This window comes from Canis aureus, chromosome 28 (assembly GCF_053574225.1).
Source record: "Canis aureus isolate CA01 chromosome 28, VMU_Caureus_v.1.0, whole genome shotgun sequence".
Lineage (NCBI taxonomy): Eukaryota > Metazoa > Chordata > Mammalia > Carnivora > Canidae > Canis > Canis aureus.
This window is the reverse complement of record NC_135638.1, coordinates 2896766-2923144: the sequence shown is the minus strand read 5'-3', so window position 1 is coordinate 2923144 and position 26379 is coordinate 2896766. Positions and strand designations below refer to the sequence as shown.

At 45.8% G+C, this 26379-nt stretch overlaps 1 protein-coding gene across 6 annotated transcripts in view; it reads right to left on the bottom strand.

Moving 5' to 3' along the window:
- The window catches only part of CDH17 (cadherin 17), a 63006-nt gene extending 38925 nt beyond the window's left edge, over positions 1-24081 (bottom strand). The window contains exons 1-7 of one of the 6 annotated variants that reach the window (XM_077876249.1): positions 23923-24072; positions 23612-23675; positions 19820-19928; positions 13431-13501; positions 8813-8911; positions 1704-1838; positions 672-810 (exon numbers count right to left, since the gene is read on the bottom strand). In XM_077876249.1, the coding sequence (XP_077732375.1) occupies positions 672-810; positions 1704-1838; positions 8813-8911; positions 13431-13478 (421 nt within the window). In that variant the 5' untranslated portion in view covers positions 13479-13501; positions 19820-19928; positions 23612-23675; positions 23923-24072. Of the gene's footprint in view, positions 1-671; positions 811-1703; positions 1839-8812; positions 8912-13430; positions 13502-19814; positions 19929-20022; positions 20070-23611; positions 23676-23922 lie in introns of those variants that run through there. The other 5 variants (XM_077876250.1, XM_077876253.1, XM_077876248.1 and 2 more) reach the window with 5 other exon arrangements.
- Between the last annotated feature and the right edge of the window lie 2298 nt (positions 24082-26379).

Sequence of the window (26379 nt, the reverse complement as noted above, 5' to 3'; positions counted from 1 at the left end):
TAAAACCATATGTATACCTATGCCTTGATGAGGGACTCTTATGGAAATGAAGGATAGAAGCAAAGAGAAGGGATGAGCTGTAAGCAGAAGTTGCAAGTAAGAGAAGAAAAGGTACTGGGAGCCAACAGTGACCATGAGCATGAAGATTTCTGAGAGAATTTAGGAGAATGTGCTCACCTTTCCGGGGTATTCTTCAGTGTCCTAAAGCTGTAAGGTGTTCTAAAGCTCCTTCTAGAATCATAGTTCTCAACTGAGGTGACTTTGTCCCCCCCAACAAGTGACATTTGGCAATGTCTGGAGGCACTTCCCCCCCAACAAGTGACATTTGGCAATGTCTGGAGGCATCTTTGTTGTCACAGCTAGGGGGTAGGGGTGGCCACTGGATCTGGTGAGTAGATGCCAAGGATCCTACTAAACACCCTATAGTGCACAGAACAGCTCATGACAAAAAGAGAATTATTGGGTCCAAGATGTCAATAGTGCCAAAGCTGAGAAGCCTTGTCTTAGACCAATGAGGATAATAAACTAACTCCTGGAGGACTGCTGTGAAATTTAAGCATGACAGGAAGTACTTAATGAATGATGCTGCCGCCCTCAGCACCACAAATCTGCCCCTTCTGCCTCACACTCCTACACCTTTCCACAAGTATCTCTGGACTCCTGCCACTTACCTGGCCGAGAGTTCTGTCTTACTGAGCCTTCATACTTTAGCTGGAGAAATGTGGGTCGATTGTCATTGATGTCTTTCACTTCTATGGTGATGGGAACTGGGCCCTGCACTGTAGCTCCTTGAGCGTTCAAGGCTGAGACCTGACGTAGAAAGGAAAAGGAAACCACCTTGAGAAGTCCGAACTTCATATCCTATGCCCGAAAGTCAGTTGAAGGAAACGAGAGCTCCAAGATCCAAAAACCTGGTGACTGTAGGGGAGAAAGATACCTATAAAAGCCCCATATTGGGAGCTACTAAAATAGGGACCCAATCAGTTAAACCCCACTAATTATGGCCGCATTTTCCCAGTAGTAGGGTAACGCCGGACACTGGACATGCTTCTTTTCTAAATAGTTAGTCAGTGAAATAAGAACACTTCGACCCTTAAGGGTATGGAAGTGCCATGTCCAAGCAGTTTAGTGGCCAACTTGCAAAGCCAATAGAAGTTACCAGGTGGGAAGCTTTTGCTTGCTCTTCTGTCCTACAATTAGCTCTCTACTATTGCTGTGTATTCAGATACCAACCATGAAAACCTAAGGAGGGCAAAGAGAGAGAAGGTCTCTTTAGTCAGAGCCTCTGACTGTTGATTACTTCTGCTTCTTGAAAGGCCCATCCCAGCACCGATGCTGCCTTCTCTCTGGGTCCAAAGTCCACGCAAGAGTCACAGGCAGATACCACCGAAATATCAGAGAAGTATTGGCTTGGTTTGATCCAGGTGCTTACGCATGCCCGTACTTAAACAAGTAATGCCAGCTGAGGGCCTGGGTAATTTAAATTGGGTTATGCTGGTTAAAAAGCCTGAGGAGGAGGGTATCTTTGCCACACCCAAAGGGGCATCCCTTTGCAGTTGGTAGAAAATGGACAAATGAGGTTTACAAAGCATGTCATTAACGTCAAGAGAGCCGTAACAGGATTCTGTGACAGAGATGAAGGTGCCAGTGACACTTCCAGGACGAAGCTAAAGGATGCTCAGAGAGGTTGGAGTTAGGTTCACCTGGAGTTTGTGAACAGCTCTTGTTTCTCTATCCAGGGCTCCGTTATGATACAGAAGTCCATCTGGTTGTATCTGAAATATGCCATCTGTCTCTCCAGTTAGTTTGAAAGTCATAGCAGGAGGACTGGCCTTAAACTGGGAAAAAGCAAAAATCAGATTAGGTTGTAAGGACAAACAACGTTGTTTGTAGAAAGTCACCAATTTCAGGTAACATTTTCATTTGTAAAATCACTAAATAAGATTCGAGTTTTAAAGTGATACATTCTAGGGGCGCCTGAGTGGCTCAGTCGGTTAAGCATCTGCCTTCTGCTCGGGTCATGATCTCAGGGTCCTGGGGTTGAGCCTCATGTTGGGCTCCCTGCTCAGGGGGGAGTCTGCTTCTCCCTCTCCCTCTGCCCCTCCCCACCCCCATGCTCATCCTCTCTCTCTCTCAAATAAATAACTAAAATCTTTAAAAAAATAAAGTGGTACATTCTAAAAGTTTGCTCAAACATTAACTATTTAGCCTTTAAAATACATTCCCCTCAAGAAACAATGTATGATATAATTTAACACATTGACAAAAGCCGACCGATCTTTAAATTGTAGCTGGAGTTAGATGAGATTTTTCTGAGAATATCTGAGAGCTTTAACGTTGCTAGCTTCTAAGGAACATTAAAAGAGATAACTTTATTGCTAGGATAAAAAAAAGATGTCATCCAGTACTTCTAAACATTGTGACATAGATTAAGAGCTATTTTAATATTAAGGAAAAGAATTTTAAAGTAGCTTTAACTTGATAAAATTCTATATTACAATCTCTTAATTACATTTTCAAAAGTGAAGAAAATATCAATAATTATTCATGGAATAGTTATAGCACTTTTAAGACCACAAGAACAGAAAAGTCATATATAAAAATCAGATATAAAAAAGCAGATATAAAAGTTTGTTCAACCTCATTAATAATTTTAATAAATATTTTTATATCTTTATTGACGAATTAAAAATCAGTAACAGCCAATATTGTAAAGGATGTAAAGAAACACATGTATTAATGATGGAAATTAACACAAATTTCCCTTTGGAAATAACTTGAGGCATAGAATGTAGCCTTTGATAGCAAACATCACTAAACAGAATTTATCCGAAGGAAATATTTTTCAAACAGTAAACTTCATGTGTGTAGTACTAAGTAGCCTTCTTTACAATGCTGGAGAGTAGAAAACTTGTAAATGATCAAAAATTAAAGATGATAAAATGATTACAGCACATAAAGTTGACAGAACATTAATCACTAAAATGTTCATTCTATAAATTATGAAGCAGCATGAGAAAAAAAATGATATTATGGAAAATAACAAAAGGAGACTGTAACAGCAAACCTAAACTATGATTGTAAAGTACCAAAAGGTTTCATGTCAGTGGGCAAGATATGGAAAAAAATAATTAGTATGTTAAGTGGGTAGAACTGTGGGTGAATACTTTTTTGTGTTTGCTTGTTGATATTATGTTGTTTATATAACAAATGAAAGTATTACTATTTTGTGTTTTAAGGATATCAGTGGGAAAGTTGGAATGAGGATCTGAAAGAAAAAAAAAAAACTTTCCCTCCATAGAAGCAATGAGAAACTGGAAAAAATTGTAAATAAATATCAACTTTTTCAGAACCTTGGAAAGTAACCAAATGCTTCCAAAATCCAATGAGTGTTTATTTAAGAAAATTACTACCAATAAGAACCAAGCTGTGTGATTACATTGACTTGCCTTAATTCCATAGTCTTCTCTTAAGATATGCAGTAGCCTTGAAACCCAACAGCCTCACAGCCAGAGTATATGGAGGGGGAAGAAAGGGTTTGGAGTTCCCCCAAACCCCCATTCCCAGACAACTGCTATTATCCAACTTACTCGGAAGTTCCCTGGAAACACCTACTCAAAGAGCTTGTCTCTATTTGACCTCAGAGTTCACGCATTACAAGCAATTTTTCTCTTGGGGAATTTGTCAAAAATAATCTCAGCAATTGTTTAACATTGCAGCTACCTGAGGCAGTGGTAACAATTGCTGCAAACAAGAAACTGACCACTGACCAAAATACTTAAAAGAGTTAACCTAGGGAGTAAGATGACCCTAGGGGGCATTGAAAATGTCCAATATAGGGGCTCCTGGGTGGCCTCGTTGGTGAAGCATCCAACTTTTGATTTCAGCTCAAGCCATGATGTCAGGGCTGTGAGATTGAACCCTACATCCATATCCACACTCGGCAAGGAGTCTGCTTGAGATTCTCTCTCTCTCCCTCTCCTGCCTTTCCCCCCTGTTTGCACTCCCTCTCCTGTTCTATGTATAAAATAAATAAATAAATCTTTAACAATAATTAAAAAATAAGAAAAGAACAAGATCCAAGTAACTGAAATCAGGAATGTAAATGGGATATCACTACCAACACCACAGAGATAAAAAAGGGTTAATGAGTACATGATAAGTAATTATTTCCCCCACAAATTAAACAACCTCAGTGAAATGGATGAATTCTTAGACAGGTGGAAATTATCAAAACTGACTAAAAAATAAATAGGAAATCTGAGTAAAACTATAACAAGTAAAGAGATTGAATTAGTGATCAAAAAACTTTTATACAAAGGAAGGTCCAGTACCAGTTGGCTTTTATTGGTAAATTCTACTTAACACATAAAGAAAAAAAATAACACCAGATCTTCACAGATGCTACCAAAAAGTAGAGTAAGGAATACTTCCCAATTCATTCTAGGAGGACAGTATCATCCTGACATGCAAATCGGAAGAGACAACCCAATAACGCTGCCGACCAATTTTCTTATGAATATAGATGCAAAAATCTTCAACAAAATACTAGCAAACTAAATTTAGCCACATAGAAAAACAATTATATACCATGACCAAGTGGAATTTACACCAGAATATGAGGCTGATTCAACATATGAAAATAAATTAATTTAATACTCTATGTTAATAGAATAAAGGACAAAAACCAAATGAATATCTCAATAGAGGCAGAAAAATCATTTGACAAAATCAACATTCTTTCTTGATTAAAAATAAAATACTCAACAAACTAAGAATAGAAGTTCATTTCTTCAACCTGATAAAGACATCTAAGAAAAACCCCACAGCTAACCTTATAATTAAAGACTAAAAGCTTTCCCCAAATGATTAGAAATAAGAAAAGAATGCCCAATCTTGCCACTTCTATGTAACACCACACTCAAGAGCCTAGGCAATAAAAATAAAAAGGATCTAGATTAGAAAGAAAGAAGTAAAACTATCTCTATTCATAGATGACATGATCTCATATATGGAAAATCCTAAGGAATCTAAAAAATTTAATATAGCTAATATAGAAATCCAATAAGTTTGCATAATAAAATATTAATATGAAAAACCAATTGTATTTCTATATGTTAGCAAAGAACAATCTAAAAATGATATTTAAAAATAAAATAAAAATGATATTAAGAAAACAATTCTTTTTAAAATAGGATCAAAAAGAAAATAACACACTGTGGGATAAATTTAACCAAAGAAACATAATATTTGTAAAGTGAAAACCATAAAATGTCACCAAAAGAAATTAAAGAAGATCTATATACATAGAAAAACAGCCCATCGGGGATCCCTGGGTGGCGCAGCAGTTTGGCGCCTGCCTTTGGCCCAGGGCGCGATCCTGGAGACCCGGGATCGAATCCCACGTCGGGCTCCCTGCATGGAGCCTGCTTCTCCCTCTGCCTATGTCTCTGCCTCTCTCTCTCTCTGTGTGTGACTATCATAAATAAATAAAATTCAAAAAAATATTTTAAAAAAAGAAATTATAAGACTTTAAAAAAAAAGAAAAGAAAAACAGCCCATCAAAATTAAAAGCTTTTGCACTGCAAATGGCACTATCAAGAAAGTGAGCCAATAATCCATAGAATGTGAGAAAATATTTGCAAATCATATATCTGATAAAGAGCTTGTATACAGAATACAAGGAGCTCTTACAACAATAAAAGACAAATGACCCAGTTAAAAAATAGGCAAAAGGTTTCTCCAAAGAAGATACACAATTAGCCAATAAGCACTTGAGAAAGCTACTCAACATCATTCGTCGTTAGGGAAATGCAAATCCAAACCACATACCCCCAAAGTACCATTTCACCCCCACAAGGATAGCTGTAATAAAAAAACACAGATAATAACGAGTATTGGCAACAGTGTAGAGAAATCATGATATGTAGAGAAGTCATGGAGAGAAACCTGTATACGATGTTGGTAAGCATGTAAAATAGTTCAGTTGCTCTGAAGAAGTTTTACAGTTCTTCCAAAAGTTAGAGTCTGAATGAACTACGATCCAGCAATCCCACTCCGAGGTATACATCCAAGGGAATTGAAAACATACATGTCATCACAAAAAGTTGTATGTGATTGTCCCTGATGGCATGATTCATAGTAGCCATAAATGTCCAATGATTGATAAATGGCTATTCAAAACGTGGCATATACCCATACAACGGAATATTATTCAGCTACACGAAGGGAATGAAGTATTAACATCTGCTACAATATGCACAGACTTTGAAAAACAGGCTTAGTAAAACAAACCACACACGAAAGGTCACATGCCTGACTTGATCTACGTTAAATGTCCAGGTAGGCAAGTCTACAGATACTGAATGTAGATTTGGGTTTGCCAGGGGCGAGGAAGGGAGGAGAACAGGGACGGCTAATAGATACAGTTTTTCTTTGAGGCTGATGAAAATGTTCCAGAACTAGATAGTGGTGATGCTTGCACATCTTTGTGACATATTAAAAATCAACAAATTGTGGGAAATATCAGAAAGGGAGACAGAACATAAAGACTCCTAACTCTGGGAAATGAACTAGGGGTGGTGGAAGGGGAGGAGGGCGGGTGGTGGGGGTGACTGGGTGATGGGCACTGAGGGGGGCACTTGACGGGATGAGCACTGGGTGTTATTCTGTTTGTTGGCAAATTGAACACCAATAAAAAATAAATTTATTATAAAAATTAAAAAAAAGAACGCAAAAAAAAATTTGTGTATTTTAAAAGGATGGATTTTATGTGTGAGCTAAATCTCATGACAAAGAAGAAAAAAGAATGACCTGTCTCAGATTTGTCTTCTACTGTCTTATGACCTGGAAACACCTAGACTACTGAGCAGGGGCTGGTTGCAAATCCTCAATGAAACAAGTTTACGGCTGTTTAGTTCTTTAGGTCTTTTTGTTTGTTGTTTGCTTGTTTGTTTTTAAGATCTATTACTAGGCCATGGACCAGCCTCATGGGGCAGTGAACTTGCTTTGCGGCTCCCAAACCCTGGCCCCGAACACTCCAAGGGGCGCTCAGAAAAGGGATCTGCACAACTCCTCCTGCCCCCGCAGCACAGAGCCCCCAGTGCACCTTCCCGTGAGGGGTTTGCTCCCTCTTCTCCCCGTACAAAGATAGAGACCTGTTTTCTAATCTCTGCTCTGCCATTAATTTATTTATTTATGATACAGAGAGAGAGAGAGGCAGAGATACAGGGAGAAGCAGGCTCCATGCACCGGGAGCCCGACATGGGATTCGATCCCGGGTCTCCAGGATCTCGCCCTGGGCCAAAGGCAGGCGCTAAACCGCTGCACCACCCAGGGATCCCTCTGCCATTAATTTATTGAAGCCTCAGTTTCCTTATCTGTAAAGCAAGCCGTGGGTACCAAAAGTTCTAGGGCTTTTCTAACACAGAGATTCTGGGATCTCAGGAAGGACATCCCCTTCATCCCCAACTCCTCTGCTCCCCATAAATAAGAAATAAGAAACAATAATCCCATAAATAAGAAATGTTCAGCTGCAGCAACAGAGTTGGCCAGAAAGATAGGCCCTGTAGGGTGGCTGCTGGACAAAGAACAGAAGAAGGAAAGCATCCCAAGGAATGGGATCCTCAGAGACTTAGCTCACGCCACCCAGGCAGTTTTTAGGTCAATGGGGTTGGTAACTCGGGGGCTGCGTCTCTATGGTCCCAACTTGGTTCGCTAGCTCGGGACCTGGGCTCTCGGGACACCTCCTCTGCACTCTCCGTCCTCGCTACTCGCTTCCCTCCGGTGGCTCAGGCAGGTGTCCGTGCTGCGCCTCCGCTGAAGCCTCTTGTCCCCTCCCGGCGTGACCTCCTCCGTCTGCAGAGCTCTCAGAGCATTTGCTGTCCCCGCGTGCATGACCTCTGTGAGCAGGGGGCTCAGGGCCTCTATCGCCCCCCACCAAGCCGGGGGTGGGGATAGAGATCCACGGCCCCACTGCGGCCCACGCTCTGCGGCCTCCTGTCTCTGCTCCGTACACGGGGACTGTCCCACGAAACAAATGCTTGGCAGCCGACAGAAGGCATCCCCCCCCCCCCCACCGAGGAAGGAGTGCAGCAACCCTCCTTTGCTCCCCCGGCACGTGGAGGGGGGGTCACGGGCGTACCCCAAAGGGGACCATCCTCAACCACTCCAAAGTCAGTGGGCTTCCCCAGCAGATTTCTGGTAAATTCAGGAGTATTTTCTCCCTCCGCATGATATTTCCAGAATGTTTTCAGTGTCCTTTATAGCTGGAGTCTCCTACTCCCATCTACAGGCCTCCCCTCAATCCAGTGCTCTTCTCAAGGACCCCCCTATAGGAGATGGCCACCTTGCAGCATGGCCCGCCCATAGGCAAGGGCCCGGGGGTGGCTTGGGAGGAGGCACCCAGGAAAAGCCCACATTCCAGCGCCACCCCAGAGAACCGGCTCCTTCACGGGTTTCAGGCAGCATGCTCGTTGGAGACAGGCAGTCAGAGGGCCTTCTGCTCCAGAGGCTGGTCCCCTCCCTCCCCTGTGGGAGGCGCTGAGCTCTGGGCACCACACTCCCCAGCCCAGGGACGGGAGTACTATCCCCCGCCTCCAAACACATAAAGTCTGGCCGAGAATGTCCCGCACACCCCTCGCAATGCCAAGGCCACCCATCTCTCTGTGTCTGACTTAGCTTCTGAAATCAGTCTCGACAGTGAGATCTGCTGTGCCTCTATTTCATTTCCTGCTATCCGGTAGATGAAGGAGTAAAGTCCACCGAGAGAGCCCGTAACATCAAGAAAACAGTGATCAAGAGGAGCCCTTACCTGGAATATGACTTGACTCCCTTGTTGGCCTTCGAAAACAGAAAATGTCATGGGCTGCAGGGGTCCACTAAACTTCCCCTCGTGGCTATATCCAGTTGCCTGTCGAAAAGGGAAAGAAAAAGAGAAAATTGGCGCACCCCTCATCACGAACGTGCACGTGCCTCTTGCTGGGTTTCTTATGGCTTTTCCAGGACTGACGCGCGGAACACAGGATTCTAACCTCGCTCGGAGCAAGGCTAAACAGAGTCAAAGCAGGGAGGAAGGTATTTTTGATAGTTTTGAGCCTCGACTATGTCAAGGTGGCTCACCATGAGCCTTGCACAGCTTTTCTCACTTGACCATTCAAGCAACCACCCCGTGGGGAGAACATGAACACTCCCGTGTCGCAGATGAGGCTCACTGAGGGGAGGCTGCCGGCCCAGAGCAGGGCACACACGCTGGGATCCAACTGAACGAAAGCTTCTACCTTCCCGCAATGCCATCGAGCCTTCCAGGGACCACACGGGTTTACACCAGCTTCTCAAAACACCTGTCCTCTACTCCCAGCGTTTGTAAGGTCTACGGAAGGTTCCCAGCGCCCTACAGTTCACGGTCACTTCAAGGACAACTGAATTCATAAGGAAGAAAAATACGTGGCTGCGTTGAGTACGGTGCTACCTGGCACCTGGGTACATGACTAAGATTTGACTTTAGCTCTCCCAACCTGCATTTCGACTGTGACTTCCAGGAACGCTCACTACTTTGACATTTGATTAGCATCTGTACTCATGGGGGACAGAAGAGAACAAAATGTTTCCTTCGAGCAGGAGTCCGGCGATGCTTCTAAAACCCGGAGGCCCTGAACCTGGCAGGCGAGCAGGCTCTGCAGACACCCAAACCCAGGCTGGAAGAGCAGCGCGGTGGCCGGGACAGTGAGGACCAGAAACCGCCACGTGCTGAGCTCGGTCCTAAGCACTGTCAATCCCGACGACATCCTGGGGGCAAAGTCTTACCCGCAGCTCAGTTTCACAGGCAATGAGGCTACGATGCTGTGCTCCAATTGAGCCATTTGGCCGGGTAGTGACAGGAAGCAGGACTCGAACCCGTGACTCTGCAATGGGTGTTCTCAGCACTATGCCCCACTACCCACCACAGGGACCAAAACTGGCCGAGGCAACCTGGCAGGAAACAGGGGCACCAAGGATGTGCAGGGGGGCGTGAGTCCCACCGTTCCCAACCCAGGAGCCTGCAGCAGCCCCTGCCATCCCTCTGTCCTTCCAAAGCCAGGCAGGACACGGCAGGTGGCACACAGGGTGACGGCCAGCCACCAGCCTACCCATGGAGGGTGCCCTCTAGAACGAGGGACGCAGCACCCACACATGAGGCTGCTGTCCCGTCCTTGTCACATGGTCCTTCGGGTCTCCTCCTTGTGTAGAAATCAGAGGTGTGCTACGGTAGGATCGACGTCTGGTAAGTACGAGCAGTAGATGGTTTGGGGGGTGGGGAGGCCCATCCGAGAAAGTAAGAGAACTGGGGGGCAGAGGACTTGTTTTCCACTCCCTCAGGAAGTGGGAGAAGCAAGTACACTCTGGGGATGGACGAACGGAGAAAACCCCAAAAGCCAACCATGTAAAAGTGTAGGGGAAGGGCTTCCACCAACCCCGTTGGTTCACTGAGTCTGGACTAACTTGATGCTGGTTGTCTGGTGAGTGAAAACCCAGAGGGCTTTGGGATTTGGCCCCGCCTGCCTCGGGGCCCCGCTGCACCCAGCCACCGCCAGCCTCCCTCCTCAGCCAGAAGCTATGGGGTCCCTTTCCCGGACTCCCTTGCAGCTATCAGGGAGCCAAGTGCCCCGGCTTCGCCGCATGAGACTAACGGGGGGTCTGCTGGGGTGGGGTCTGCTCAAGCTTTCCTTCTTCCCGGTGAGAAAGGCCAGAGGCACTGGCAGGGCCACCCAGCTCCCTGCTCATGCCCACCACGGAGCCCTGAGGGGCCTCAGGCCGCCCACATCGGCCCCTTGGTACCTGGAAAGCGAAGCTGGGCCTACTGGAGCCACCCCAGAGCTGCACTTGCTACCGCCCGTCCCGCAAGCATCCTTCACCCACGGAATAACCTCACAGGCTTCTCCTAGCTCATCACCTCCTTTTCTTAGGAGTATCTTCCTCTGGGGACTCTGTCTCCCTGCACCCCTTTTGCACATCTTCTCCTCCAGGGAGCCAGACACAAGGACGGGGCGCAGATGTCCAGGCATCACCACAGTTGGTACAGACGCGGGCGGTGCCTTCTGCGTAACAGCAAACCGCTGTCGTCCATCTTCTGCTCCCTTCAGCCAGCAGCCAGCCTTTGAGCTGCTCACACGGGCGACGGCACCCAGACGACACCCCCGTTAGTCAGTGTATCTCGGTGCCAAGGTTCAAAGTTGGGTTCTCATAACAGGTCAGCAACTCTCGCTTTGGGCCCACTATCATGGCTCTGTGGGCTACAAAGATCTCAAATGCACGTGTGTGTCCTGACTCATCCAGCCATACTCCCAGGACTGGGAAGGTTATGGGGGGAGCTTGTGAAAGGAAAAGAGGGTCCAGGGACGCCTGGGTGGCTTAGCCGTTGGGCGCCTGCCTTCATCCCGGATCGAGCCCTACATTGGGCTCCCTGCATGGAGACTGCTTTTCCCTCTGCCTGTGTCTCTGCCTCTCTCTCTCTATGTCCCATGAATAAATAAATAAAAATCTTTAAAAAAAAAAAAAAAAGAAAAAGAGGGTCCCTGCAGGAGTTGGAGGGATAACACCCGCCGTCTTGCACAAAGAATAAAAGGAAGGGGAGGGAACTGACACTTTTAATGCTTCCTGTGCAACAGCTGTGGGACCAGACCCCCCACACACACGAGTTCTTCTGATCCTCAACAAGATCAGAAAAGTATCTCCAGAGAAGTCCCATGGTAGCGACGTGGATAATGTGGGGTGAAGCCAGCTCAGCTAAGCCACCAAGCCCCAACTCTGAGCCACACTGCTCCTGTGCCTTCCAGCAAGGACACATGCGGCAGCCAGATCGGCCTGCCCGGCGTGGCGCTGTGTGCTGAGGCTACAAATGTGACTCAAAGGTCCACGTGAGTGTAGACACTGAATATTTAAGACGCTATAGTAAAGGGGTGTCTGGGTGGCAAGTCAGTTAAGTGTCTGACTCTTGACCTCAGCTCAGGTCTTGATCTCAGGGTTGTGAGTTCAAGTCCTGCACTGGGCTCCATGTTGGGTGTGGAGCCTATTTTTTTTTTAAGGTAAAAATAAAATGAAATGTCGTAGGAATAATTATAATAACCAACAACAATAATAATAGCCAATATTTATCCAATGCTTAGACTGTGCCTGTCACTGATCCAAGTCACTTTATCCCTAAAATAAATGCATTATCTCATTCAATTGCCACAACAACCAATAAGGCAAGCCCTCTTATTAGATCCATTTCACAGGGCAGAAAACTGAGGTTCAGAGCTTAAGTAGCCCACCCAAGTTCCTATCACTAGTAAGTGAGAGTGCCAGGTTTGTACCTCGCTCTGACTTCAAGTACAACCCTGAGATAATATAGATAGCAAAAGACATTTGACAAGATAAGAAGAGGAGACAAGTCAAGAGGAGACGTTTGACTTGTCCTAGTGACAAGCTTTGAGGCCTCTGGTCTGTGTAGAGGCAACTTGCTCATAAAATTTGACCTGTGGCTTCCTTCCTTCCCCCAGGAGCAAGGCTCTAGTGCGTTTACAAGTGTGGCTCTATTTCATTCCGTAAATATTCTGAACTGTGATGGCTCTCGGGGGACTCAGGAGGTTAGAATTCGATGTCATTTTTGGGTCCCAGAAGCAAAGAAACAAGGTTTTGAGGTGTGAGGACCTAGTGACTTCCTTCCAAGGAGAAAGCCAATGCTTCCCCATAATCTTCCTTCATAATACAACACATTGTTAGGCAAGTATATGAGCCTCACTAATAAAACAAAAGTCGGCCCCCCACTATGTACCCAAGATCGAGGACTGGGCCTCTCCAGATGCCACCCGGCAACATCCTCTAGAAGCCTGTCAGTTGGAGAGGGTTGGCTCACCAAATGCCTAAGACAACTTTGACCAGAAAAGCCCAAATCTTATACTGGGGGGAAAAAAAACTACAGAGCAGAGCAGAGTTGAAAATAGAGAAAATGGCTTTCTTAATATTTCAGTGGTAATTTTTCGTGGTCAAAGTAAAAAGAAAGTCATGATTAAGGGACGTAGACTAATATATACATACACACATAGACTATATATACATATAGACTATATGCACATAGTAATATATGCCTCAGGATACTTTTCTTTCCAGATTCCCCGAGCTATGCATGAAGGCCTAAGCATGAACACACGGAATTGTTTTAACTCGTGCCCACTAAGTGGTATTGGCTTTTAACAGCTGGGGAGAAAGTACCTCCTCGGTTGAAGGGTAGACATCTGACTTGTAGCCGTTTCATTGAGAATATCACCTGAGGGCAAACTATGTGTCCTTCGTATACAATTTAATTCTGATAGACTTTTTTTTTTTCAAGTCATGATAATCATTGTTTCCCTGGTATGAGGTAGAAAATGGCAGAAAATAGTCTAGCAAATAAATAAAGAACATCCTCTTACCAAATGAAGTATAAGGAGACACAAGCAACGCAGTTGGGCTTGCATCATTGTGGTTTTCTATATTGAAACTCCTGTAAATAAACCAGAGAATAGAAGTGATCAGTTAGCAGTCTGTTAAGATCATGTCTTTCCAACCAGAAAGGATCATTGGATAATATCCAGCCATAAACCTAGTAGAACGGAATCACTGAAGGACAACTTCTCTGTAGGGAACAGCCCAGTCTTCCAGAAGCTTCAGGGTACCTCATCCACAGCAACATACAAGTCAACATCTCAAAAAGAGGCTCATGGTAATTCCATGTCTTTAACTGCTTCTCTTTATTTTCCTCTTCTCCACTCACGGGTCTTAAATTATAGAAAATAAGTATAGTTTTCACTTGTATTACCTGCATGGGAAAGCTGGGTCTTGGCATATGCTGGGGTCGCTAGATACTAAAATTTCAATGGTTCTGACTCAAAGCTGCAAAGACACGAGATTCCTCAAGCAGAAAGAACCCAAGAATGCTCACAGTCCTTCATTCGGAGACCTCACGAGCCCCCTTTGGTTTTCTAAGCATTGTTGCTAAAGGGGCAGTATGCCTAGGGGAAAAGTGTTGTTCTTACTATCCCAAAAGCAACCAAACCAGAATCCGAAGTCTTTCCTTATTCTCTCCTGTTCAGTATTATTTTTCCTTTCTTTCTTGTGCCTTCACTTTTTTTTTTTTTTTTTTTTTAGAAATTATGACTTTCACCCTGAGACACATCATGACTAACTGATTTTAAGATGTGATATACAGTTTCCGCGTGGTCTGTAAAGCAGGGTTGTTGCCTGTCACAATGCTGGACTGCTAAAACAATACCAAAAGACTGACGAAATGAAAAATGCATTCATTTCACTAAAATATTCCAATCACTTCATAATCTCTGGGGATTAAGGGCAATCCTGGTTTGCTGTTTCATCTTTTCCTTTTTTCACATTTTTCTACGTTGAATTCATAGCACTAATAGAATCAGCATGTATGAAAAAAATGGTTATTGAAATTCTAACCACTCTAAAGAGGTAGTGCCTGAAATTTCTTAATTTCTTACATTTAGATAGCTTGTATTTGAACTTTAAAAAAGGTAAAAAAGCGCAGGATGAGCACTGGGTGTTATGCTATATGTTGGCAAACCAAACTCCAATAAAAAAAAATATACAAAAAAAAAAAAAAAGGTAAAAGCATGGTCCCATTTTAGCCTCACAAATGCCACAAAGGCCCCGCGAGATAAAGATAGAAACAAGCATTTGTTAAGTAACATCTGGGAGGTAGATTTGGGGAGGGGCCTTTACAAACAGTGTAACAGTGACGTAGACGGCAGACTCTGAGTCAGAGAGCCTGGACCGGAAACCCAGCTCTACCTTTTACTAGTTGGGCTGCCATAGGTATATTACGTACTTTCCCTGTGCCTCAGTTTCCTCAAACGGAAAATACACAGCAACTGCTCAATAATAAACACGTGCTCTTAGGAGTTTCTCACCGACATAATGAGTTAGGAAATGTTATTTTATATAGGAGGGTGTGGAGGTTTGAAGTTAAGCCATTTGCCTAATACCTAGTGTGGGAACTGCAGAGATTCGGATGTGGGCACAGAGATAGGTAAGGTGCATATATGGTTTCTACTCGCTGAATCAATGAAGCAAGCTTTCTCAAGGTTCTCTAGCTATCTTAAGGAAAAGCTAGAATTAACACCCTTCAGGTCCCTGGGTGGCTCAGGTCATGATCTCAGGGTCCTGGGATGAAGCCCTGCATCGGGCTCCCTGCTCAGCAGGGAGTCTGCTTCTCCCTCTCCCTCTGCCTCTGCCCCTCCCCCTCACATTCGCTCTCTCTTCTCAGATAAATAAATAAAATATTTTTTAAAAAACCTTCAAGACAATCAGATTCATAAATTCTGTGAATGTGTAGAAATTAGCTATTGCAACAGAATTAATTTGGTCTTTGTGTTCAAACATCATTTTAGAATTGACTCATTATCTTAAATGCAAACAAGGCATTTTTTCTACTGCCTTAGACCGCTTATGTGGTTTGCAAACGTGGAAATAAATAACCATGCCAGGCTTAGCCTATTGCAACATGAAATATATAAATGAACAAATTATCAAGTCTAACTAGCTTTTTGTTGTTGTTTTTTTTTTTTTAACCTAGCAAAATGCACATGATCAGCTTGTAAGAGCAGTAGAAACATAGACGGTAATGACACATTTGGGGATCGTTCTCCTCAAGCTCCCTGGCATTCAAGAGCTTTCACATACTGATCCCCAATTTACTCTTCCAGCCTTATCTCCCACTCCCTTCCCACACTCGGTGACGCTGGATACCGGGATGGACTCTGTACCCTGAGCCTTCCTGCCTCCATGCACTTGCTGCCCACCCCACCCAGCACAAGGCCGGTTGGCCTAAATGGACGGTCAATATTTGCATCAGGAAATTAGACTGAGAGTGTCCTTCCTCATCTCTGCTTGTCCCCCTTGTCATACCTTACCATCCAGGTCCAGCTTTTTCACTTATTTTAAAAGCACTGAGTTATCACAAGAAGCTTCTCCTCTGTGCCGGATCCTGCGCTAAGAAGTGGGATGACCAAATAAGGGGTACGAAGTCTGCCTTCCTGGAGTGAGAACCAAAACCCCACTTCCTTCATGCATCCTTTCCTGATTTCCAGCCGGAAGTGCCTTCCTCTCGAAGCCCCTCCTGCCTGCATTTTAGTTTATTTACACACCTGTGTTATCGCCTATACTAGGAAACAAAATCTCTCCAGGCAGAGGCCTTATTTTTTTTTTTAATGTGTTTGACCTCTCACAGCTTGTCACGTGATGCCTTGCATATATTACGCCCTCAACCGATGGTTGTTAAATTCGAAAACATTCTAATTGTCTCACAGCGATACCCCATGGATTTGTCCAATCTGTCAGAGCTTCCAGAGAAAACACAAAACGGTAGAGGAAACGGATTTGAGATTTCAAGATCTGTTCTGATGCAAAGTAACACGTTTTTATTGTCCATGAAAAGAGCTGTTTCTCTTTTAAATACACTAACAGATTTCTGCTCAGTAAATAGGTCAGGAACCGGCTGATGCACACCATCTCTCCTGGAACTTTTAGTGCTTTTTGTCTTCCGGAAGGCATATAAGGTAAATGATAGAAGAGCAAAAGAAAATGAAATAAATGCCTTATTTAAGGCCGATGCTCAGGCCGCCACCTGGGATGTTTTAAGGAGTCGGAAAAGTTCAAAGCAGCAAAGCGCTTATCCTTAATTTTGTCGTTTAGTTAGTCCTGTCCCCGTCACAAAGGTTTTCAGGGGGACAGAGGCATAGTGGCTTTCCGCTGCCCCGCCTAGGGCTCTGAGATTCATTCGCAGACCAGTCTACACCGCGGTGCAGGTGTTGGGAGCACAGACCGGAGTCGCCCGCTGGCTCCTCTGGGTTTGCGCCTACCCACCTGGAAGCGGGGATGATCACAGCACCTGCCTTTGAGATGTAAGGGCTCCAATGAGTTACTATTTCGAATGGTGCTTGTTAAATGAAGCCTCACGGGGCCACGTGCCTTCCTGCCCCCGGCACGAGGCCGCTCAGGAAGCCGCCTTCGAAGCAGCACCCTCGACCGGGCGAAGCCTTCATCACAACGCGGCTGGGCAGGCCGCATGGCTGCCAGGATGATGCCAGAAGGGACGTCAGCCCCGCAGACCGGTCCTGCCCATATGTCCTCTTTGCATGGACGCAACGCTACTAACGAGCATCCCGTCCTCGGTCACGACCCGGCCGCAGGGGAGCGCAGCCTACGACCAAGGCCACCAAGACCCCAGGCCGCACCCACTTGCCAGGTTTCCTCACGGGCACCACTGGGGAAAGGACTGGTGTACGTGTCTAGATAATTCCGTGACATTTTACCTGAACTACCTGCAATGGTTGATCCAACTATCTGCCTGGAACTTTTGCTATTTGTTGGGGTTTCCCTCAAGCACAAAGACTAAATTCAGACAGTTTCCATGGCAACTATCTGAGAGGCCAAGCACATCCTTAGCAACACAGGTCAAAGGGTTTTGGGGGGATGGGGGAGGAATTTCGAAAAGCCACCACCACTTGCTTTAACCATGGACCATTGACTGACAAATCTAGAGTGGGACGGCTGGCCTTGCGGCTAAGGACTGATGCCTTGATTCAGCACAGCCCACAGAGCAAAATCCTTCCACACCTTGAGTCTGTGTCCAGCCAGAAGAACAACACGAGGGCAGCTAACGCTTACTAAAAACAAATTTGCCGTGCACGTGTCAAAACATCTGTATGCATGACCTTACTGATTTCTCATAAGGACCCTATGAAGCAGTTACTATTAAAACCCACCTCTTAAAGATCAAAAATCAGAGGGTCAGAGAGGTTAAGAGACTTGCCCAAGATCGCACCGTCTGGCTGATTCTACACCTATGCTTTCATTCAGAAACATAACAAGACACTTAGTATCACTTCACCCACTATGCATCTTCCCAAAATTCAAAAAAGCTTTTCTTTTTTTCCTTTCTCCTTTTTTTTTTTTTTTTTTTTGAGAGAGAGAGAGACAAATAATGCAAGTAGGAGAGGGGCAGAAGGAGGGAGAGAATTTTAAGGAGACTCCACATTCAGCGCAGAGCCCAACACAGGGCTCAATCTCATGCCCCTGAGATCATGACCTGAGCAGAAATCAAGAGCCGGGTGTTTAACTGACTGAACCACCCAGGCATTCTTTTTTAAGATTTTATTTATTTATGAGAGAGAGAGAGAGAATGAGCAGTGGGGCAGAGGGAAAGGATAAGCAGACTCCCTGCTGAGGAGGGGAAATTTGGACATAGAGACACACCAGTGGGGAAGACGATGTGGGGCCAGCTGGCCATCTACAAGCAGGAAGGAGGAGCCACAAACAGACCCTCACAGTCCTCAGAAGGAACCAACCTACTGATACCTTGACTTCGGATGCCGAGCCTCCAGAACTATGAGTCAATACGTTTCTGTTGCGTAAGCAACACCCGGCCTGTGGTGCTTTGCTACACTAGCCTTGCAAACCAATACACCAAGGAACTCTGGTTTTGACTGAAGAAGGCACTGCCATTCCACGAGAGAGGTGGGCTATGTTCAGTTATTAAACATGCAGTGCCCATGGCATCTCAGGGGCCCACTCGCAGCTTGATTAATTCTCCTGCTGGGTTCCAATTCCTCCCAGAGGCATCTTTAGACACTTGTCATTTCCCCATCTGTCTGAGTAAAAAACTTCTATCTCCAGGTCTCCAAATCTTCAATAACTCAACGCATAAGCATTGATTTTTCTCCCCCTTGCAAAAAAAGCTCAGGGATAGGCAGATCCTATATGGAGTCAGTCATCTCTCATCCATTAAAAAAAGAAGAAGAAGAAGCATTAAGAGCTTTGAATTCAATTAATTTGCCCTGCTCAGAGGTTGAATTATGCATTTCCAAAGAACAAAGAAGGTGCAAGAGGAGAGGACTAGGAAATTTGTTTTCAGATATCATGGGTGATGTGGGCAGGAAAGGATGTGACTAGAATGCATAATACCACCAGGACCAGACAGCACCACATGCCCTGCACGCCATTTATTGCACCTCTGCACTGTATACTGCTAAGAGCGGCGTAAATCATGAAGCAAGGCCAAAAATGAATAAAGATCAGATTAAAAGCCTGCTTGCACCGTTGTTCATCAAGTAATGGTCAAATCAATCATGCCCATCTTTTTGGCCTCCCTCACAAACCTCTGGCACCAATTACATCTCTTAGGGTTTAGAAAAATCACAAGACGATCTGACCGATTTGCCCTCTTTACAAATTAAGGACCCAATTAATGTGGTCGTTAATAAGCTAGAAACAAACACGTAGGCATAAAAGCAGGGCTGCTGCCTCACACTTCAGACTGATTCAGGAGGAAGGAAGGAAGAAAAGGCGGGATGGACGTCCCCCATCCCAACGCACAAATATAAGCACGTTTATTTCTCACTAAGCTTCGTAATATAGATATGCCAATCTCTCGTATATGAAAACCTGGATTTACACATATACAAAATTGAGGGTGGTTATTTGTTGCATCAATAGGTTCATGGTCAGATAAGTGGGTTCGTGAAAGACACATCCCCTCCCCCCAGGACTTAAAATGGCTTAAATTTATATGATCAATTAAAATACAAATTACTACCATAATTATTCTTATTAAAGAAAAAATGAGCTCTAAGGAATGTTTTGAGACATGTGCTGATGCTTATTCCCGGCTAGCTCTCCTTCCACCCCACACTCCCCAGAAGAGAGTAAGGGGAGGGGAAGCTCCCCTCAGAGCCTTGCACAACGCCCAGCTCTGGATGAAAGGGTAGTCAGGGTCGATCAAAAGGAAGAGAGGCAGCCTCACCGGAGCAGATGGATGTCTAGCCAGGGTGCTTCCCCCACGTCTCAAGCAGGTTGGCAGTAGGACGTCGGTGCTGATATCCCCGGGGTATGCAGGTTTCCAGCTCAAAACCCTAGGAGGCAAGACAAGAATTTGTTTGCTTTCCCTCATATCTGTCAGGACATCATAAGGGCCTTCCTTGGCCTGAAAAGGAGGATAAGAATCACCATTTCTCATAAAAGATGGCTTCATTATTTTTGACAAAGTGTTTCCTCATGTCTAACAGTTGTTTGTGTATTATAAAGCATCCGGAGGAGCACTTTGTCAAGAAATTAAAATCACACATCCTGGCCTTAGGAATCCAGTAGGAGGTAGACTAAATTAGATTTAAATTAGATTTTCCCATCAGGTTTAGACATGGAGATTAAAAAAAAAAAAAAAAAAAAAAAACAACAAGACAAAAAAACAAAAATCCCCAAAACACCTGCTGTCACACCAGCGCATTTACAAAGTGCCCGGAAGCACTCAAGACAAAATCGTACACTCATACAGTGTGGCAGGTTCACGTTCTGAGCCCTGTAATTAGATTATAATTGACAACTGGGATGGGCAAGAGAGTAAAGGAAAAATGAATTTAATTCTAAATAAAGAATACCATGCCACTGTGATATCTCCCTCATGAGTTAGTTTTGGATAGTTGGGAGGGTTTTTTGTTGTTGTTGTTTTTTGTTTTGTTTTGTTTTGTTTTGTTTTAGTTAGCTAGCATTTTATGAGCATTTACTAAGTTAAGCACTTTGAACATCTTATTTCATTTAAATAGCACAGCAATCCTGGAAGGTAGGGCCTGTTGTCATCCCACAGGGAAGGAAACTGAGCTCAGAGATGTTGAGGAAGGGATGCCAATCCGACTGCAGAGACCAAGCACAGAGCCCTCCCTCAGGAAAAGACGTTCATCCTTAGTCTAAACATTCTTTATGAGCACAAATCTACCAGTTTGGTTTCTCTTTGTCTCTTTCTCAAGACCACAAGTCTTACTGTTCAAAGATAATTAAAATTCGGTAAGAAATTATTGATTCAGAATATCATGGATGAGAGAATTCAGTATGTCAGGCTTACAAAATCTTCTAAAAGAAATTAAGTTTTCTTTGTGCCTTCGACACGACAACCAGACATAGCTTGGGCTGTTATATATGCTTAAGTGAAAAATAACCTTTTTATATACTTCAACCACTAAGTAAACATGTTTTTATTACATTCGTATTTGTTGTACCTCAGTAAACCCTACTGTTTGTTCTTGCAAGTAACAAATAAGTGGACAGATATTCCTGTAATGAGCTGAGACTTTTCTTTTGTTGAATCAGTGAGGAGACCACAGAATGAGCCCCAATCTAGCGTTGAGACCAGGGGTTTCTGAATGAATGCAATATTATGCCAACAATTAGATCTGCATAGGTCTCTCCATGTAAACTTAAGACCCATTAAAGCACTTAATTGTGGGCCTTCGGAGAAAGGAGGATGATGATTCAGGCTCAGCTTTACTTCTCAGAGTCATCTCTTTTCACCTGGAAGGTAAGTGGGGGCACATTGTCCTTTCCAGAGAGTTCTTTTGACAACAGAACAGGAAGTTGAGTTTCTGCCAGCATGTATTTTGCTTTTTTACAAAAGAACGGAGGAGGGGGCACCTGGGCGTCTCAGTCGTCCCACTCTTGATTTCAGCTCAGGTCATGATCTCAGGGGTCCCGGGATTAGTCGGGCTCCACGCTCAGTGGGGAGTCTGCTTGAGGATTCTCAACCTCTCCCTCTGCCCCTCCTCCCCCTTACATGCTCTCTCTCTCTCTCTCTCTGTCTCTCTAAAGTAAATGAATAAATCAGAAGAAGAAGAAGAAGAAAAGAAGAAGAAGAAGAAGAAGAAGAAGAAGAAGAAGAAGAAGAAGAAGAAGAAGAAGGAAGAGGAGGAGGAGGAGGAGGAGGAAGGAGGCACAGAAAATGCAACCTTCACCTTGAACAATAATGACTTTTCCCGGGAGTCATCTAGGCAAGTTTCAAAGGACGCCACACCCAGGCTTCGCCAGAAGACTTACACGGTTGACCCTTAAACAACTCTCGAGGGTTAGGGGCACCTAAACCTGCATACGATTTCTGGCTCTCCAAAACCTTAATGACTAATAGCTTACAGTTGATGGGAAACCTTACCTGATAACATAACCAGTCATTTAACACATATTTCCTATGTTATACATATTATATATTGTATTCTTACAACAAAGCTGGAGAAAAGAAAATGTTAAGAAAATTATAAGGAGGGGAAAATACATTGATCCAACTGTGTTGCATTTATTGAAAGTATTTGCTTAGAAGACCCGGGCAGTTCAAACCCATGTTGTACAAGGGTCAACTGTATGTGAAACATCAGGGAGCCTTTTAAATGCCTCTTAAGAAAAAAAAAGCCGAACTGTTTTATCATTCTCTTACATTGTTGGATTCCATGTCTTTAGCAGAGTCTGTTGCTCTCTTGCACAACGGAAGATGCAATTATTGTAACGTTACTGTTCTTTCTCCCTAGAAAATGAAACAACCTCTCAGTCTGACCTAAGTGACCTATTTGAACTTTCTTCCTCTTTTTTTTTTTTTTTTTAAGATTTATCTATTTATTAATGGAGAGGGAGAGAAGGTACGCTCATGAGTATGTGAGCAGGGGCCGGGGCAGAGGGAGAGAGAAAGGGAGAGAAGCAGACACCCGCTGAGCCGGGAACCAACGCGGGGCTCCATCCGCCTGGCATCCCTGAGATCATGACCTGAGCTGAAATCAAGAGTCGGAAGCTTGACCAGTTGAGCCACCAGGTGCCCCTGACCCTTGAACTTTCTAATGGAGAGGAGAGCTAACGTTCGCTGAACATCTACTGTGTGGCAAGCAATAGACCGAAGACTTTACAAGCGTATCTAATTTACTCTCACAAAGGCTTGGTTAGGCGAGTATCTCCATTTTATAGATGAGAAAATTAAGATTCAGGGAGCTTAAGCAATCTGTTCGGTGCCCGCTGGCTGGTCGATGATGCAACTGGCCTAACCCATCTGCCCAACCCTGAAGACTCATAAACTCTACACCCTGCAATTCGCAATAAACCCTCACTCAGCAAAAGACTCCCTCCGTTTCCTGGTGAGAGCTGAATGTCATCCATTTTCCTTGCCACCTAAACATGTGTCTTCTTTTTCTTTTAAACTACTTTTCACTTGCTAAGTTTTTGAAGAAAAATTAAAACAAGAACATATCAGAGAATGGACAGCCCTTCCAATCTCCTGCTGAGCATCCCCCGTCAACGGAGGGGCCCCTGTCCCCAGATAGTCACCCATGGTACAGAAACAAACCAAGGCCGAGGCAGACATGGGACCTCTGAAGACGCAAAAAGCTGTACACGACTTGACGTCTCAAAATGGGCACGGCCAGCAGATGACATCCCCCAACGAGCGGGAGAGAAGCACCCAACACCAACCAACACACCCGGCAAGTCTTGCTCTCCCCATCGTGCAGGCAGCTCTGTCTCTCTTTTCAGATTCTATTCTCCAACGCTTTTAAGAAAAGGGTTTCTTTTCTCCTATGCATTTCCCCTCCCCTGCTGTATCCCAGACCGACCTAATGATCCTAAATCGAATCTCATTCTCTGAGAAGCAGATAAAATGCTCACTTGTTGAAGCCCCCATCTGAGAGGTGACGCGTTATAAGACTCTAACTCTGATTTCTAGAATACAGGAGCCCCAGAGCATCTCAGGACGAGGCACTCGCATATTTTAATCACAGGGAACAGGTGTCATACTCACTTAAACACCCCACACCTGCATCTTCCCTTTAACTCCACTGTCAACCTTGATTCAACCGGAGCTGCTTTATTTAAAAAAAAAAAAAAAATTTATAAAATGGGGACGGGTGAAAAGAAACCGAAAAAGAAACTCTGCTCTGTAAGCAAAGCCTGTCCCACCAAGAACAAACTTCCCTTCCCTTCTCAGCCCCGCAGCTCCCGTCACGGGGGAAGTCTGTCCCGCAGCCTCTCAAGTGCTCCCCCCCTCCCCCTGCCACCTACTTTGTCAACCTTGAAGAAGCGCACGACACAGTTGAGACAGGTCAAACTTACCTTTCCGTAAGTAAATAACAAAAAGGCTTTCAAAAGTTATCTTCTTCCATTCAGCTGCCGACACTGTTGCTGGGGCTCGAGAATCTCCCCGGAGCACACTCCCCGCGCCCCGCTCCGCTTCCCCAGCCTCTCCCTTCGCCTCCAGTCAAACATTAACCATCCACTGGTTTTATTGTCCCCGGGACCCATCAGATGTCATGAAAGGCACCGTGACGTGCACTCCAGAAAGGCGGTGGCTTTGCACCAGAAGTTCGCTCGCACCCAACCCGTCTCAGGCAGGTGCTGAACTTCTGAATGCAGAGAAGTAAGGAGACGGGAAGGAGTTCAAGTGGACAACCTCGGCGCTAGGGTACTGGCTGGGGCCCCTGGACCTGGATGGGGCTCCTGGACCTGGTTGGGGCCCCTGGACCTGGATGGGGCTCCTGGACCCAAATGGGGCTCCTGGACCTGGCTGGGGCTCCTGGATCTGGATGGGGCTCCCAAGACCTGGATGGGGCTCTCAGACCTGGATAGGGCTCCAGGAACTGGATGGGACTCCTGGACCTAGATGATGCTCCTGGACCTAGATGGGGCTCCTGGACCCTGATGGGGCTCCTGGACCCGGATGGAGCTCCCAAGACCTGACTGGGGCCCCTGGACCTGGATGGGGCTCCTGGACTCGGATGGGGCTCCTGGACCTGGATGGGGCTCCTGGATCTGGATGGCACTCCTGGACCCAGATGGGGCTCCTGGACCTGGCTGGGGCTCCTGGATCTGGATGGGGCTCCTAGACCTGGATGGGGCTCTCAGACCTGGATAGGGCTCCTGAACCTGGATGGGACTCCTGGACCTAGATGATGCTCCTGGACCTAGATGGGGCTCCTGGACCCTGATGGGGCTCCTGGACCCGGATGGGGCTCCCGGACCTGGATGGGGCTCCCGGACTCGGATGGGGCTCCTGGACCCGGATGGGGCTCCCGGACCTGGATGGGGTTCCCGGATCTGGATGTGGTTCCTGGACCTCGATGGGGCTCCTGGACCTGGATGGGGCTCCCGGTCCACGCCCTGCACACCTGCCGCTCGGCCCAGCATCTGCCAAGAGGGCCCCACTGACCCGGCTTTGGTCATTCCGTCTCACACACGGGACCGGGGGCGCCACCCGTGATCCATTAGCCACCTGGAGACCCCTAAGGAACGACTCAGAAAGCACAGCCCACGGTGCACCCCGCGGCGCCCGCCCTCAAAGTTCAAGTCCCTGCAGCCCCCACGAAGCGACGGGTGGTCGCCTCCCCCCAAACACAAACACGCCCTTCACGATCCCCAGAGTCCATTTCCAAAGAAGCAAGTCACTCCCTGCCCTCGAAAACAGGCCTCCAGCTAAACCATCAAAGCCAAGAGGCCCAGACGTCCTGAGCCAAGGTGTGTGGGACTGACTCGGGTTCCCCGCTCACATCCTCCGGACATCCACGGGAGCATCCGTGTCACTGGTGTCGAAGCAGGGCCCACTTGGTCCTGTTTCCCTTGAACCTTCTGATATTTATTCCTTTCTGGGCTTGCTGTGCTTTCCGTCTGTCCCCGAGTGTGCGTGTCGCGGTGAGAGGCCAGAGCCAGGCCGCGGCCTTGGTGGCCCCCTCCCACCACCCCCCCCCCCGCCCCGGCCTCGGCCTCGGCCGCCCTCCAGGCCCCTGGGAGCCAGGCCACCCGGCCACACGCGGCGGTCTGCCTAGTCCGTGCATCGGCGGGTCTAGGGGAGCTGCTGCCCGTCCCCAGCCGACAGCTGTCTAAGGGGAGGGGGTCAGCGGGGCCAAGCAACCCTCCAAGCCCTAACGCCTCTGCCTTCCCATTAGTCAAATAAAATGCCCTCGTTCTACAAAATCAAATAGCTTCCATGTGCGTTTCATTTCCTGAAGTCAAAGACCAGCTCTCGCCGGCGTTGCTCTAAAAGGATTTTGCTTCTTTAGGAATTTTTAAATAATGTATGTGAAAAGAACTTTTAAATCTATAACATGGGTTTTTTTTTTTTTTTTAGATTTTATTTATTTATCTGAGAGAAAGTGATTGCACACACTCGCACAGGCAGGAGCAGGGGCAGGGGTGGGGCTGGGGTGGGGGTGGAGGGGAGGAGCAAGGGGCACCATGGGGACAGGGGGCTTGAGCCCAGGACCCAGGGATCCTGACCTGAGCTGAAGGCAGGCGCTTATCTAGCTGAGCCACCCAGGCGACCCTTTATAAAGTGTTTTCTAAAAGTGACATATATATACATGTATATATACATGTATATATATGTCACTTTTAGTCATTCCTTTTTAGCAACATTATACAACTATGTTCACGGCATATTAGTTTTCAGTTTGAAAATATGTTTTCTCACCTTATCTTTACCCGTTCACAAAGTAGATTCCATCTGATAGAAAACCAAAGTTTTACCTTTTGCCCAAGTCATACACAGCCTGTGATTACAGAATTAGGGCTCCAGCC